Below are 17,519 nucleotides of genomic sequence, written 5' to 3' on the forward strand. Positions count from 1 at the left end.
ACTCAAAGCAGAGGAAACTTGACGGTATAATTTTACAAGAAAAATGCTCTCAATTTTAAGGTACAAAAAATAGCACACCCAACTAAAAGCAGAGGAAACTTGACAGTATAATTTTACAAAAAAATGCTCTCAATTTTATGGTACAAAAAGTAGCACAGCCAACTAAAAGCAGAGGTTCGAATAAATATTTCAGAATTATTTACCAATCCTATATCCATGATAAGGTGCAGCAGGGTGCAGAAACTTGACGGTATAATTTTACAAAAAAATAGCCTCAATTTTATGGTACAAAAAATAGCACAGCCAAATCTTTGCAGAGGTGTCTGGCAACATCTTGTAACTGTACACATTCTGAGAACTGACCACCTTTCACCTTTAAAGATATTCTAGCGCTCATGCTAGGATCTGCCACTGACAGACCAGTGTTTTCTCTGATTTGTTACCTGTGCATAATAAACATAATCTGTAATCCAATGCAGTGTCTACATCAAAAATATGAGCCCCACATAAATATAAATTATATATATACCTTGAGCAGATACTTTTTATGGATCTTCAATGCCTCCTTACACGCTTTCCTTGCATCAAGTTTGCCAGTCACATCATTCAGGATCTGAAAAGCTCTTTCAAGATCAAAACCCATCACCACGTATCCCATATCTATTTGTAAAAAAAAACTATAGAACTGTAATAAAGAGCTCATAGCTAGAGTATCCACAAAAGACTTTGTTTAAAATATACAAACTTGGCCACTTGTGGAAACATACCCTCAGAACTTCATCGAGCCCAGGTGATTCTTGAAGCCTTGATTTCTGTGACTCAAATATGCTCGCAGCACAAAAAACCACAAAAGGAATTTCGTGTGGATTATTATCTTGACCATACTTATTTTTCTGGCGCTCAAACTTGCCCCATTTATACACAGATTTTCCCTTTCTTGTGATCCAGCCATTTCCCATACTGCTCTTTGAGAACGGGTCAGCCTTTTGCGGCTGAAGACCAGTCTCAGGAAGAATCATGTCAGGATAGTATTCTAAAGACCACATAATCTGAACAAACAAGACAACATGTACCAAGAGAGAAAGATAAATCAATATCTTCAAGCTGGCCAAAATGACCTATGAGACGAAACACAAGATTACATCTTAAAATGTTGTCTCATATTTAACCACCACCACCAAAATAATTATAATTAAATTAGTAAAATAGTGTAAGGTACTAAATAATCTTGCTAGCTATGCATTTACTATTTTGAGCTTAAATTGATCGAAAGATCTCTAACATGGGCCAACCCAAAATGAAGAGGCGTCCAAAGCAGCAAAAGCACATTTGGTGTCAGGTTATAATGGCTTGATTTATCAATAATAAATGTAGTGGCCTGTGGTCAAAATAGGTTGCATTACCTGCACAAATTTCTATTGCCCAACTATTGTAAACCCTTTTGAATGTTGTGGTTGAGACCCTAGCCTTGTGGCCCTTTATTGACTTGTAGAATAAGAAGGGATAGCGATACTAAAAGTTACAATGATTCTTATTGATGAGCTTTTGTTGTCTATCGGCTCTTTTCCATAAATGTGTTATATCTGCCTGACTCATCTGTAACTGATGTAACGAGGTCCTGAGCTACCCTATCACATTATGAAGTGCATGAGAACAACATGTATTCATATAAAAGGGTCTCATCATAAATTCATCTTCCCATGTGTAAAAAGAGGGGCATGTAGTGGGCCAACTTCCTATCAAGAGGCATAGTTGGGCATGTTCTTCCATTTCAAATTTCATGATAACAGTTTGGATCAATCAATTCTTTGCCTCTTTGGTCATGTTCAAGGGTGCGCAATCAAAGATATACTGGAACAAGGGTAGTGCATTTATATTTATGCAATGTGATCAGAAACATTCTTGCATTTCAGCAGACAAACAATAATTGTTTCCATATTCTGTCAAGTGTATTGATGACCCAAGGGCCAATTTTGAGTACCTTTTCTTTGATCCATTGGATACCAGTCAATGATCAGAGTAGTGAGTCAATCAAAGATCACTCCAAATCTCGCCAGTTATGTGATCTATGGAGGCTCAATCCCTAAGTTTCTACCCCATAGAAAGAGTTAGGTGATGCAAGTGTATGAAACCTACCATAATTTTGTTCATGGTTCTTGCAACTGTATATATATGCATTGTCTTTTACGGCAAGCAAGTGCTGCATATCTAAGAGAAAGTTGCGCAAATACAGCCTCCGCATAATAAGAACCAAAGCCGTGCTACGCATGCTTGAATGGTGTTAATACCATCACTTTGAGTTTATCAAGTTTTACCAACAAAACTGTCTGTACAAGATGACTTCAAAACGTCCCTCTATGCAATTAGATACCTCATCAATGAAAAGACCATGAAGAGTCAAGGATAGTTCCATTATTGTTTTGTTCCAATCGTGCTAAGCCATAATCACTGACAACCCATTAGGGGCATATATTTTTCTAGCACATTCAAATAGTGAATGGATTCCACATGACATTCATCTACCAGGACTTGCAGAAGCCTCCAGTTTCTGCATGACACAAACATGAGGTATTATGTCGAAAGTTTGCTGGAAATCCACAAGGCAAAAATAGCTTCCCCTTTTATGGGCTTTTTCTTCCTCAGTAAGGGCTGAACGCATAAATTTATGCTCCTCAGCTCTCTTGGAAATAAATTGTCTTCATTTCACACAAAATGGAGCTAGCTCCCCCACAAGGAGGTTGTCCTAGTTGCATAAGCGCAGCGCAGTCTTGACTACAGGTATGTGAGGATTATTCACTCAACTGCAGTTGAGAAAGAATCTCAATACTCTCTGAACAGGGTAAGGTGCACAGCAATAGGAAAGATCATGGCAAGCTTGCTAGTACTTAGTATAAGTGAATGAAGTGGTGAACCTGGAGAAGAATCATACCCCTAGTGGCTATTCTCGGTATGGTTCTGATACTATCAATATCCACAAATTCATATGCTTACACAAGAACATCAAGCTATAAAATGAAAGGATCCCTTGCAAGCTAACCTCCCATAGATATAACGAATCAGAAAAAGAGAACTCCCGCCGAAATAAAACCATCAGCATTCGAAATGCAAAAATAAAGCTGCCACCCCCAAGGTCATCTGCAACATTAAAAATGTAATCATAAATTGGAAACCATATCTAGGATACTAACAAGATAAATGAACAAATTGTGATTTGGCAACCAAACATATGTCGAAGCTTTATCGGACTAGAATATTTTGAAATTACAAATTCAGTATCTGGGTGAGTATGTAAGTTAAGGAAAACTCGAGTGCATATTATATTATATCATAATCTATTCATAACAAAGAATTAACCAGCACATGAAAAGCTCTGGAGTTACTTGGCATACCAGATGATATAAATATAAACTTAAGCAAATCCACCTACTTCTAACAAGTTGAGCGATAGCATTTGGTCCATTCGCCATTTTATGTAATTCAAAGTATATTGCTTGTATTGTATTTGTTCTCATTTACACTTAATAAGATAAACTAAAAATGCACATGGATACGTTTCAATTTCTTCTCAATAACCAAGTTTACTGAAATCTACTTCAAACATAAGATGTATACAAAAGAATTGAAATGCACATGGATACGTTTCAATTTCTTCTCAATAACCAAGTTTACTGAAATCTACTTCAAACATAAGATGTATACAAAAGAATTGAAATGCACATGGATACATTTCAAGTTCTTGACAATAACTAAGTTTTATTGAAATCTACATAAATCATAAGATATAGACAAAAGAATTGAAAAGTGCTGACCTAAATGCGTATGCAGCTTTGGATCAACAACCTTTAGAACTAAGCCTAGATTTGCAAGTTGCTTCTGCACTCCAATAGCTTGTGCTGTACATTTGAAGTTGTCCCGCTACATTTACAAACAAATAACCAGTTTAAGCAATCAGTATTTGGATGTCAACCTTGCATGCAATGATGAAAACACAAATTTGTTTACACATTAAAAACTTTATTTCTGTCTCTTAAATCAATTAATCCTCCTATCACTTGAATTAATTATATTAACTAGCCTACATTGTAAACCAGTTCTATGTCATATTGTCTGCTCAAAACGACCATTCAATTCTTGTAAAATAGATCTCAAATATGTATATCATATCTCAGATTTATTCAATTTTGTCACCTGCATGTATATCAATTCTTTAAACATAGTGTGCATGAGGGCAACCTGACTTAATTTTTTGCACAGAAGGCTTTTAGCACTTAAAGGTGCTCGAAGTGTGGAAGGTTCATCTTAGTCAAAAATCTTGGCTTTACCCATTCTTCTAAATACCTCAATTGGTACGTTAACAGAAATTATGATGAACCATACGCTTCTTACTTTTTGATGGTGGAATAATCTAATTTTATTTAGAATGCTGGCACCACTGATAGATAAGTGAGCCCATTGCCATTCTGATCTGGTGATGTGACTCTTTTGCAGTTATAAAAAAGCAAGTCAGCAATTGCAAATAAATACGTCAGCAGCTATAAAAAAATTGAAACTTGCCCTAATGTCATTGAATTTTGTGCAAATACTAATCTTTGGACAGATGTCCCATGGAGCCTAACAGCCTATTGATGTTTGCTGTTGAATTTCTTGAACCTGTCCTCATATAAAATGAGCTGAATGGGCTCAGTTTTCATACTAGCAATGAAATAAATTGGAGTTGTTGCTGAATACTTTGCATAGAGATAGCTGCATTGTCAAATATATTTGTGGAGGGTTCCAAACACTGACTTTAGAATTCTTAATATCCTCTTCCTTAACCTCATGTACCTAGTACGAAAAGAGGTCTTGGACTATAAGCCCCTTCATCTTTACAACGTGAATTGTGAAGCTCATGAGAGGGAATTCCTCTCATGTAAGTTCTTCTGTAACCCAAAGTTGCCATGCAGCATCCTGTATCAAGTATTACCTTATCATTTATGGACTCTTGTATTAGGCTCTGCCATGTTATAATCCCAAGGAGATGCAGTACATACAGTCAGTTGCTTGATGTGATCTCCATCCCTTTTACCTGTGATAACAGAATTCGCGAATTCGCTGTCCCTACATACTTTACCAATACGAGTAGTAATGCTCGTAGAGCCCTCACACTACTTCGCACTCGATCTCACAAGTTAGGTATTGAAGTTGCATCATGGTATCAAATAGTAACGAATTTAAGGGCATGTAAAGTATGCAATGAAGGCATGGTAGAGGATGAATGTCACTTGCTCTTCACATGCTCGGCATATAGTGCAATTCATTCAAGATATGATGACATATTAAGAGTTAGTAAAAACTTAAGTGCCATACTTCAAACACCGCCTAGAAGGTTGAGCTCATATGTGCATGCCTTATTCACACATAGAGACATTGTGCTTCAATGTACAAATACCCCTTTTTAGGAAGGAGACACATATCAAGAACACATGTATACTCTGGTTCCATAGGTCAAAATTGGCCTCTTTATGGACAATAAAAATTCTAATTCTAATGCATTGGCTTGCCACAGATCATGCAACCCTATGCTTTAAGACACATGATGGATGCCAAAAAGATGTATATGCTAAGAATAGGACTGGGGAATTTACTTGGAAAATAATTTATGTGTCTAGTTGTAAGGGTATGGAATGGCATGCTTTATTTGGGTTCTTTCCCACCCAGAGAGTGTTGGAGGGAAACCGCTCCGGCCCCATGGACTACGATCTCACCACCCTTGTCATTATCTCCCATTGTCAAAGGGGCTTCCCTCACTTCAAAGACCTCTCCATTCTAGATCGAACTATGCTCAAGATCTTTCGAAGACAAAAGTTACTATATTTCTGACTTGAGAATCTTATATGTGTCGATAACAAGACTCTTTAAGTCTCTAGTAATCTTATTTACTTTTATGTTTACTTAGTAACATTTATTTTATTTTGATTTATTGTTCTCAAAGACAAGACAACACGTTAGATGTAATCTCTTGTTTGGTCTTAAAAGACGTTAATATATCTCTTTCTTTCTGCATATTTGCTCTCTAGATATACTTTATTCCACAAAGAACCACAATTTTCTTTAGCCTTATCACTCCTACTAATGCTATAAGTCAATCAAGGGCTACACAAACGGGCTCCCAACCAAGACATAACAAAGAGGTTATAGAAGATAGGGCAATAGCAATTTGTCACGGCATTGGCTCATTGACTGCGACCTCACCACCCTTGTCATTGACAGATAAAGGCCCTTATCTCCCACCATCGCAGGCACTTCCCTCGCTTCAGAGACCTCTCCACTTTGGATCGACCTATGCTAGAGATCATTCGAAGTCAAACGTTATAATATATCTAACTTGAGAATCTTATGTGTGTGGAAAACCAGATTCTTTAGTCTCTTTTTATCTTATATACTTTCATATTTACTTAGTAAAATTTATTTTATTTTGATTTGTTGTTCTCAAAGATGAGACAACACTTAAGATGTAATCTCTTATTTGGTCTTGTAGACCATTTTGGCCTCTCTTAAAAGACGTTAATATATCTTTCTTTCTTTCTTTCTCCATTCTCCACCACTTTAACTCATTAAATACCTGGGAATATTTTATCTCCTTTCATAATTGCAATAGGTTATAAAACCCACTCTCATTTTTTTATCTAAAGGCTTTGAGCCTCATGAAGAAATATAGTTCTTGTTTTAACTTATTGTTAAGCTCCTGCTAGCCTCTTTGGCATCTTACAAGTATTCATAACAGTTTTCTTGCATGGTATCAGAGCTGTGAGGTCTCCATAACCTCCACTAATATTTTTCTCCTATTCAACTCAATTTTCTTCCAGTAGCCAACCATTTGTTTCTTTTCTTTCCATTTCATCCCTCCCACCCTACAAAGAACACTCTCCAAACAGCCATATATTTTCTCACTTGAACTATCATTCAGGGAGTAGGCAGCCTTGAGCACCTGATTCTGTTTATAGCTCTAGAGGAGAGATTCATGGTTTCCGATGCCACTATAAACTCTTCCACCATTCAGAAACTTCCCAAAGAGTCTATTCTAGATGGAACTTCTATCTAGATTGGGAATTGCACAGGATGACCTTGTTGCAATACCATTGTTTGTGGAGTATTGTAAAAGGACCAGAGCCCAATCCTGAGGCTACATCTATTATTTCATCTTCCACACCCACACAAGATGCAATTGACTCTTGGCGAGACAAAGATGGCAATGCTCAAGCTTTCATGTTCTTCAACATGAAACTTCAAGTTCTTGGCAAAGATAGCAAGATAGCAGAAGAGTTGTGGGATGCAGTCCAATAAAAAAGTATCCTAGAGCCAGAATAAGGCTCAAATGATAGCATTGGAGAACCAACTAGCCAATTTTCGAGTTTTTTATTGCCATAAGATTGTGGAACAGATCACAGATTTTATCTCTCTCCAAAAACAGCTTGTTTCCTTAAGAAGCAAGGCCACTAAAGAAGAGTTTGTGCATCACTTGATGACCAAGCTCCTAGAATCTTTCACGGAATTTTGTGATACTATTTCCCTTCTTCCCACTACTCCCTCTTTGAATACCTTTGTAGGGATGTTAAAGATTGGGTTGCAAGGCGAACTAGCACTTCAAGTTCTAAAGGAGACTTCTCTCCATGTTAAAGGCAAAGGCAAATGCAATGCTCTCCTAATAACGGTACATCTTCATCGAAATCAGCCAACAATCCAGCCCATAAAGAGCTTACTTGCCACAATTGTGGCTATAACGGCCACATCCAGCCCAATTGCCAGAAAAGAAAAGGGACAATACCACAAAACCAGCCTCAACAACCCCAAAATCACACCTAGATCTAACAGCAATCAGTTCAGACACCCTATTCTTTTCCACTTCGGTCATGTTTAGATTGGGCATGGTCCAAGCTATCTTGGAACAGGGGTAGTGCATCTATGCTTATGCCCACGTGACTCGAACCATTCCTGCATTTCAGCATACCCATAATGAATGTCTCCATGTTCAGCCATTTGTCTTGATGACGTAAGTGCCAACCTTGAGTACCTTCCTTTAGGGAGCTCCCAAAGACATTGGATACAACTCACTATTTGGAATAATGCCTCAGTGATTATAGGGGCTACCTCCATCTCTGCCCGAATTATAAAGAGAAGTTGCTGAAGAACCAGAATACAACTACAACATCTCATCACCAGAGAGCAAGCAAAACCTTCAGTCTATCTAGGTTCAGAATCTTAAGTGCGTAGATAATTAGATTCTTTGGTAACCTATATTGAGATATATTTATTTTGGCACAGAATACGAAGACAAACAACGCTTGACATTACCCTTGATAGAGCTCAAGAGCAATAAAGAAAAATTGTTGGACAACAGAGCAAAACTTTTCGTCTATCAAAGTTGAGAATCTTAAGTGCTTAGATAACTAGATTCTTTGGTAACCTATGTTTAGTTATATTTATTTTGGCTTCTTGTTCTCAAATATGAGCAAATGTTTGAACACATGATCTCTTGTTTGGTTTTAAAGACAAAACTTTCGGTCTATCTCAGTTCAGAATCTGAAGTGCTTATATAACTAGATCCTTTGGTAACCTGTAATTAGATATATTTATTTTGGCTTCTTGTTCTCAAATATGAGAAAATGTTTGAACACATGATCTCTTGTTTGGTTTTATAGGCCATGTTGGCCTCTTAATAGATGTTAATATAGCTTTTTTATTTCTTGATGTCACATGATCTCTGGCTAAAAAACACATATATTTCTGTCTTCATATTTCATTATTCTGATGTGTCATAAACACTCCTTCATAGAGTAATGGTATTTTTCCCAATCTCACTGTAGACCATAGTACAATGGCAAACATGATGTTCATGCTTCTGCTTTGTTCCTTTAAAGAAGTTCACATGAATAGAGAGTCTCTTTCTATCCATAAATTATGTGAAGAGATCTCAATCTGTCCTATCACACTGTGAACAGAATGATGGTGAGAGAGATGAACACACATATAAGAGATTGGATAATAAAGCAATCTGGTGATAGCTGTAAAAAGGGGAGCCAACTCTAAATAATGATATATTCTTGTATCCAGTGGACCAGTGGCACCTAGGGGGTTTATCCAAGTTTTGACACTTTGACTCCTTTTTGTATTTAAATTGATATTATTTGGTGTTATCATTCAGCTATTTGGGGTTTTTGACAGCAAGTATAATTATTATTATTCAGTTACAATACATATAGATAAACTGAACAAAGTAGTAATAAACTACAAAAATGAAAAATATCCATATAGCAAAACCCAAATTCAGGACCATTGACACAAACGTGATAGTTTTAATACTTTCTTTTGCAATTCCTAGAAGACAGATACACTTCACACTAGTGAATCATCTAGAATCCTTAACTGGCCAATCAAATGATCAAGACTACAACCAGATGTCACATGTATAGGGGACTGAAATATCTTTTGTCAAGTTACTTACCAATCTGTACATTAATCGCTCAAAACACCAAAAGGCATCTGCTTCATTCTCTAGTAAGATAACCATTGGAGAACAGAGATCGCTCATGCCTGTTCAATAAAAAATAAACAAGAAATTGGATTTTTCCCATTGCATTAAGACTGAAGAAAGAAAGACGTTTTAACTTCCTTTAAGAAGCTGAAATGGCTTATCAGACTCAAGAAATATCAAATAATCATGAGGCATTGCACATATTTTCCACCTACATACATAATGTGACAAGAGTGGCATAAGAAACTACAAAGACACACATTTCAATTGCTTTTTCAAGGATTTTCAATTTCAACATTTATGAATGCCTAGAAAACTAATACCTTCTGAACCAATTGATAGGTGCCAATTTCGAAGGCAAAAGCATTAGGCTCCATCAGGCAAATATTCTCATAATTTAACAGAAACTGAACTAACAGTACTAGTATCTGAAACATATCCTATCTTTTGACTGCCCTACAAATATGAAAAGAATTAATGTAGACTCACGTTATGCAACTGAAGCTCCTCTATTATGACTAAATTTAATTCCTTATTACCGTTATCATTTAGCAAGTAATTCTACTTAAGAAAGTTATGAAACTGAAGCTCCTCTATTGTGACTAACTTTTTTTTCCATGTTACCAATATCATTCAGCCTATAACATTCCAAATTGTCTACAATGCCTAAATGGACAATGGAAATTACTAGTGTATTAAGTGTGTTCAGATTTGTTAGAAATATTCTATTGATACTTGAACTTAAAATAGAAATAATCCCATGCCATCATTCTGTTATGCACATGAATAATCAATCATATACACCCACAACAATACTATGGATGAAGATTAACTAGCCCTAAAGCATTGATCGGGCACAAAAAAGGGAGACAGAATGTGGCAATTTCTGACTTTCCAATTAGCCCACAATACCCAACATGATACCAATTGAACCAATGTACCATACCTGGTCATTATAACAGGTGCAATAACTAGAGGTTCAAATTACTTTCTACTTTTTAATGGTGTATAATGTGTGCTAGTATTTGCAATAACTCTTTCTTTGATAATTGGAGACTTGATAAATATATTCTAAACCCACATCAAAATGACATTTACTTATTGTATATCCAGAGGCTTCTAAAGTGATTGCAAGAATAGAAAATTGATAACCTTGGCAATAGCCAACTTCAGGATCCAACCAGGAATATACTGCCAGAATGTCCCAAAGTTTTGCAAGATTTGAGGGTTTCTCATAGAATTCCAGTGTACGATCAGTTCTAAGAACATCTAGTCCTGTAACAGAAAACAAGAATAAAAGGACAACAATCACAATAGAAAAACTCACTTAAGTTGGTAATCAAAAAATTAGCAATAATCATGGGGAGGTATATGCTTCAAAAACTTTAAAGAAAAGCTTAGAGATAATGAGCATATGCATGACATATATCAAAAATGAAAAACACCATTCAACTTAAAAAGAAACAACAATGACGTGCTATTTTTTGCAGGCTGATTACAAATTTCAAGATGAAGCCTCAACTACTTTGAAAGATACAACCTAGGACAATAATGTCAATGATCAATTTGCAAACTGTTTTTGATATTTCACGTATGTTTATATGAATGTTCAATGCACATATATGTAAGTGCAAGCTCTTGCTTTGACTATTAGAATATATATGGATCAAGTCAGAGATAGAGAGGACAATAATTACATAAAAAAACATCTGAAAACCTATTGTCAATAATTCCTGAAGTTAAAGATAGGAACTATAACTAGATACATGCGATGCATGCTGAACATAACATAATGACAACATATATCCACGAAACAAAATTGAAAAGCATACCAATCTGATGTAAAGTAAGTCTCCACTGAGTGACCTGCTTCTCTTGCATGGATTTTGCAGGGCCTCTATTACCTTCCTGGCCACTTCCAGGGAATCCAATTTTAATGGCTGAGCTGCGTTGCAGCTGGGCTATCCGTGCTTTCTCAGTGTGATTGCCATTACCTTCCCCAGCCTGCTCTGTAGCACTTTTATCTACATTTACATCATCCTGGCGCAGGAGAGACATCAATGATCTTGGTAATCTCTCACTTTTATATGAGTCTGTATTGATGTTTGCATCATCAATTGTGTTATGTTTCTGGTTTTCAATAGCAATCCCATCTTCAGTTATTCGAGGCAACGTTATAACAACTCCACTGCCCACAGCAGGATCCATAACATGGCATTGAGCTTTTACCTGAAAATACTTCTCTCTGGCAAAAAGATCATACTTTGCTGATTATACTTTTAAACGAAAAGGATAATATCTACGATATGACAAATAGCTCCAAGCATCCAAAACTTAGCCATATTAGCATGTTACTATCACAGCTCCACAAACGAAGGTCATGTAGACTTTGCATAAAATACGAGAGATTAGGTAAGGTTAGGAGATTGACACCTGCGAGCCTTTCGAATCGCAGCACGCTCTGAGTGTGTGCTATCTGCCGCATAGCAGCCAAGAAGAAATTCCCAAACTTCTGCCCTTATTGATGGATCCACACCCTGAGTAATAAGATTTGAATTTCATACAGAATAATGTGGGTTAATCCTTTGTTAGAGGTTTTATACTTACTTTAACAGCTTTTAAATTCTTTCACGAGTTGTCATAAAAAGTACACCCCAAATGATCATTGCATCATGAAGACAATAGAGAGATAAATGAAAGGCTCACACTGTGCTACATTGTGTACTTACTGTGGCTTAATGGACTCCTCCAGTCCTAAACTGAATCTTTCATGGGTAGCATCATCACGAAAACTTAGTTTTTAAAGAATAGTCTTCCAACATAAAGCATGTCAAAAGAGAATAAATATAACAAAATATTCCTAGATTTCCATTGGGACAAGAAAATATTGTTGCTGGGAACGGGATCATCAGCTCATTTTAGCTAAAATTCCTTGGATGCCAAATTTTGGATCCAAATGAGTTTACTACATCCCAGACCTTCATCAATTCATTTGATCTTGATAATGTTTGCATAAATTAATGGGACAAAAAACAATCGAAATTTTCCAAAACTAACAATGCTCCATTTTATTGGCAATCAAAATTTTATTTACAAATTTAACAACCGATATAAGAAAGTGTCCCAAAACCAAAATGAGTTATTTAATTAGAAAAACAATGCAATACATATTGGACTCCCAGGAGTGCCTTCCATAACTAGTTCTTCAAAAAGTTCTGCAAGCATAGCATGCAAATTTGAGATTGTCCTGGAAGGTACCAGCTTCCGAGATAATGGTGCAAAATTAATGGAAAAGAAGAGTAAAAAATGAGTACCCCTCCTTGAATCCGCATAAGCACTTTTGATATGTCTACTCGCCCTTGTCTATCAATGGCAGCTCTCCATTTTCTTTCTGTTAAAGTCTTTCCCACCTGGATCATCGCAAACCTTGTAAATATCTCATCGAATTTGTAGAATTTTATAAACGAAGCAAAAAATCAGATAGAAATATACAGCACTGTAAAAGTGTGGTATTTTCTCATAATTTCCTATTATTTCATGCACAAAACTGAAACTCGGTTTCAACTAGTAAAAAGGAAATGTTTCCTGAACACTAAATACTATCATTCAATGTATCTTATCATTTCATGTTGTTCTTGAGAGGAATCACATACTCTCGTAAACCAAAGCCTCATTGCATATGCCAATGCATCACATCATAAAACAATGTTCCAAATTATAAACTGTATGCTTCTAGTTTCTAGTATGGATAAAAGCAGCATTACTGTCGGACGAGACCCGGGAATCAAAGTGACAAACAAATAAGCATTATTACCTTAGGATGGAGTCGAGAAGCAATGGCTTCGACACTATCACTCTTGATCTTATAGTGAGTATCTTCATGAGACATGGTAACTGACAAACGCCTCTAGTGGAAGAAAAGAGCATCAACACGCTGGAGAGGGTCTAAAACATAGACCAGATCTCTCTCTCTCTCTATCTTATCAAATGAAACCGAGAGAATCAGACCGGCCTTTAATAACACTAGCAGACATCCAGTAGCTAAGGCAGGGGTTGGATTAGGGTGTGGAAGAAGAAGTAGCAGGGATTTCCATGAGCCTGGTGCTGCTTCTTCAGATTGTGAGAGTGATTTTTAATCAAGAAAGAAAGAAGGAAAGAGCAGAGCAGGGGTTGTTTGTTGTCAGGTCATACATACATGTATTCCTTTTTTACAAATATGGCCTCCTTTACTTGGAATGAGTCCAAATTTATCATAATTCTCTACTTTTGCCTGCTAAAATCTATCTATCTATCTATCTATCTATCTATCTATCTATCCATCCATTTGTCTAAATCTATCTCTCTCCTGAAACCCTTCCTTTTTTCCTCTTCTTTTCTACTCTTCTATGTTCTTTGTCGGAACTCGTTTCTCGAGTGCATCTATTTAGGGATCTAAAGACTACTACGACTCCAAACTCAATGTCACCCTACAAGCCAATTCAAATGGTGAATATGATGATATGTGACCTTGCAGAGTTTTCTCTCTTTATGGTTGAGATTTCATAACTTATCTAGCACTGCCAATTGCCACAAAAGAAATCCTTTTAACTCTCTCTCTCTCTCTCTCTCTCTCTCTCTCTCTCTCTCTCTCTCTCTGGTGAAAACACACTTATTATATTCATAAAAGTGTGTGAAAAACATTACTTACAATGGGTGCCACAATGGAGTATGGTCGCTCACTAACTACACTGCACTACATGGGTAGTGGAACATGTTGAATTGCCAATAGGCAAGACGAACACTACACTGAGGATAGAATTTCCGCTTGCCCCAATAAAGAAATTTGCCACATTAGCACTCCCTTCAACTTTCACATATATGCTTTCACTCCATGTCTACCATCAAATACAAAAGCATTGTGCATATCCCAATTATGACGCAATCCCTTATATCAAAGAATTAGGAAAACGACCTCCATCTCTGATTTTGGGTCAACCTGTGTAAATTGTGCAAACACCCACTGTCTAGGCGTGATAAAACTTGCCAATTTTAAGAAATGTAACTCCAAATATGATAAGCAATCAAATATTGTATAAAATGATGAGAAATATCTTCCATTTGAACAATGCAAAAGAAGCAATTACCTGTTGCTAGTTCATGACTCTTTAGAGCTAATTCTAGAGGCAACCCTCCAATCAAAACTATCCAAATGAAGACCTTTGCTACAAGTGGCAATTTAGAATGTCAAGTACGTTTTAAATTTTGCCACTACCCATGATCAAATTTGTGTATTTTCCATTCTTTTTCAGTCTCAGATGATATCCATCCAAGAGACTCAACGAAGCAATGATACAAAAGATTAGTAGTCACTTGTAACAACAACATCTGACCATGTAAACACCAATCAATCCATGGTTGTTCTCCTATTTGTAGATGTAAAGGACCTTGCATCAATGCAATATTTTATAGTTGTTGCTAGATAAACTCATAATTAGGTGAGATGTGTAATAATTGTCGTGCTTTGACAAACCTCTCTCTCTCTCTCTCTCTTCACGCGTCGAGATGGTATTTACACTAATCGACGTCATCACAAAATGCATTTGATTAAAATTTACCTGGAAAACTCTTTATCTTTTCATTGATGATTTATTCATTCTTGCTTGTCGTCCCACGCTTTGCAAGTCAGTTGATTATTAGTCATGTCGAGTATAGTGTGTAAGGATCCCTTATTTGATGATGGTGAATTTAACATTGACTATTTTGTCTAAATATAGACCATTTGAACATATTAAAAATGTTATTATTTGAGAGTTGGGCCAAGGCCCTAGTCACATGGAGGAAGTAGGAAGTGGTACAGATACACCTTTTGCGTGTGAAACCTTGACCAAAGAATGCGGGAAGGTATCATTGATTCTATCATGGTTTTTGTTTATGAGTGCTTAAAGGGGGTAAATATGTTAGCATCCTTGTCCTACCATGGGATTTGATGTTTACATTCATGTATTTTTATAGCTTGTCAAAGTGTCAATTTATACATATTTGTCAATATTAATATGAACATGTTTTCATGACATTTTGTACCTTTACTATATGATCTCTTTACCATTGTTCTTCATTCCTTCCAAATCTCATGTGTTATAAGGCATTTTATGTTGGTTGCGTGATGTAGAATTTAGTTACGCATTCCTTGCTATAAAAAAATGTTATGAGGCAAGCCCTCAACTTACTTGTGGTTCCCATTGAGTCAATTACCTCATACAAGAAATAAGTGTAACTTTGATGAACCCATTTGTTTTATTTGACAAATACCCTTTCTCGTACAATATTTTTGACAAAATAGAGGTGGTGGATAACAATCGGCAACGGTTTGGTTTGAACCGAACTGAACCGCGAAACAATGGTTTAACGGCTTAACGGTTTATTATTTTTAATTTTTAATTTTTTTAAAAAAAATCTAAAAAATTTTAAAATTTGTTTTTAAAGAATCTTTTCATTTTTAGATCTTATTCTCACATTTTAGGAACATCTTAAAAATTTTAAAAATTATAAAAAAGGAAATATTAAAATTTTTAAAAATTTAAAAATTTGACCTATGTTGAAAACCGAAACTGAACCACAAAACACCATGAAACCGTGGTTTAACAGCTTAACAATTTATTATTTTTAATTTTTAATTTTTTTTAAAAAAATCTAAAAAATTTTAAAAATAGTTTTTAAAGAATCTTTTCATTTTTAGACCTTATTCTCGCATTTTAGGAACATCTTAAAATCTTTAAAGATTATAAAAAAGGAAATATTAAAATTTGTAAAAATTTGAAAATTTGAACTATGTTGAAAACCGAAACTGAACCACAAAACCGTGGTTTTTACGGTTTAATGGTTTACCGGTTTGAAAATTGTTTACCGGTTCGGTTTAACAGTTTCACGGTTTGGTTCAGGTTTCAAATATTTTAAACGGTTCGGTTTGGACCCTCTCAAACCGAACTGAACCGTTGCCGATTGTTAGTGGTGGACACCTTACCCTTGTGTGTTCATGACCATCAACTTTTTAAAATTTCAATGACCATCAACTAGCGCGACATTTCAGTGACAGAGATTTGGATTGAGGAAGAGATCAAAACTTCTCAACTCAAACTTAAAAACTACAATTCAAGGAGATAACGATGATGCACACGAATGACATGTGGGTAGTATGTGGAAGTGGTTCAGTCATAAAGCCCGTAGAAAATATAGTGTTGAAATGAAATTCACAAAGTAGCCCTAACGTAAAAACATCAAATCTAAACATACTCGTTCAATCATCAAATAAACTAGAGCCAACTCCAAATTCAACAAAAAGTGAATAAGGTAGCCCTAGTCAACAAAGCACCACATTCAAAATAAATGACAACATACTCAAAATAATCATCAAATTAACTGAAATAAATGAAGGATAACCTTTTAGCAAATGAACTATAGTTTATTTCAATGAATATGATAATGTCGACTTTGCTAAGATTAACTATGTAAGCTTAAATGAATAAAGAATAAGCTTTGAAACATGAGAAATTTGAGCATGAATGACATGAGTGTCAAAGAATGGTAGATGACAATGATGTTTATTAGACAATGCCATGATTTTGATAATCGCTAGCTTGATGCATTGATTTCATTGGGCCATGGATATTTATTCGATGTGATTAAGAGCCAAGTCCTCGTATGGTTATGTATCCTTTATCTTAAATTTAAGCATAACAGGCTACAACTGGAACACCTTTTCTAAATGTTATCGTCTTTTAATAGTTTTCATAAAAGTGTTTGTTTCTAGAGCCACCAACTTCTTAATGAGGCCAACAATTTTGCAAGCCTTCAATTTTTGATTGATTATTGTTTTGGTATACAAAGGAAAGTTTAACTACCTCGTGTTTTATTTATAAAAATAAACAAGTTAGTCAAAGATTGTTGGATGTATTTGAGGAGTTTATGTGTGTGTGCGCGCGCGTGTGTGTGCATGTACAACTAAATCAAATTTCATGCCATTGTAAGAGGT

At 35.7% G+C, this 17,519-nt stretch overlaps 1 protein-coding gene across 1 annotated transcript; it reads right to left on the minus strand.

The window, feature by feature from the left end:
- Positions 1-171: 171 nt before the first annotated feature.
- Positions 172-13,509, minus strand: LOC147854402 (rab GTPase-activating protein 22-like). Its single transcript, XM_087331195.1, has 11 exons — positions 13,326-13,509; positions 12,826-12,921; positions 11,945-12,048; positions 11,344-11,756; positions 10,664-10,786; positions 9,482-9,570; positions 3,810-3,915; positions 3,038-3,135; positions 768-1,049; positions 530-613; positions 172-443 (listed from the first exon to the last, which is right to left on the minus strand). The coding sequence occupies exons 1-11, from the start codon at positions 13,398-13,400 to the stop codon at positions 399-401; spliced, it is 1,515 nt and encodes a 504-aa protein (XP_087187321.1). The 5' UTR covers positions 13,401-13,509; the 3' UTR covers positions 172-398.
- Between the last annotated feature and the right edge of the window lie 4,010 nt (positions 13,510-17,519).

The sequence above is a fragment of the Azolla caroliniana genome, unplaced genomic scaffold (genome assembly GCF_043228905.1).
Source record: "Azolla caroliniana isolate FFs.n. ecotype wild unplaced genomic scaffold, voAzoCaro1.0.p SCAF_15, whole genome shotgun sequence".
NCBI classification, from domain to species: Eukaryota; Viridiplantae; Streptophyta; class Polypodiopsida; order Salviniales; family Salviniaceae; genus Azolla; species Azolla caroliniana.

Bases quoted from the DNA above. Each gene is read 5' to 3' on its own strand.
- LOC147854402 (XM_087331195.1), bottom strand. From the start codon at position 13,400: ATGTCTCATGAAGATACTCACTATAAGATCAAGAGTGATAGTGTCGAA. The intron at 10,787-11,343 runs GTATGCTTTTCA...TTTCTGTTACAG, and splicing joins ACTTACTTTACATCAGATTG to GACTAGATGTTCTTAGAACT. The intron at 9,571-10,663 runs GTTATCAATTTT...TTTATTGAACAG, and splicing joins TGAAGTTGGCTATTGCCAAG to GCATGAGCGATCTCTGTTCT.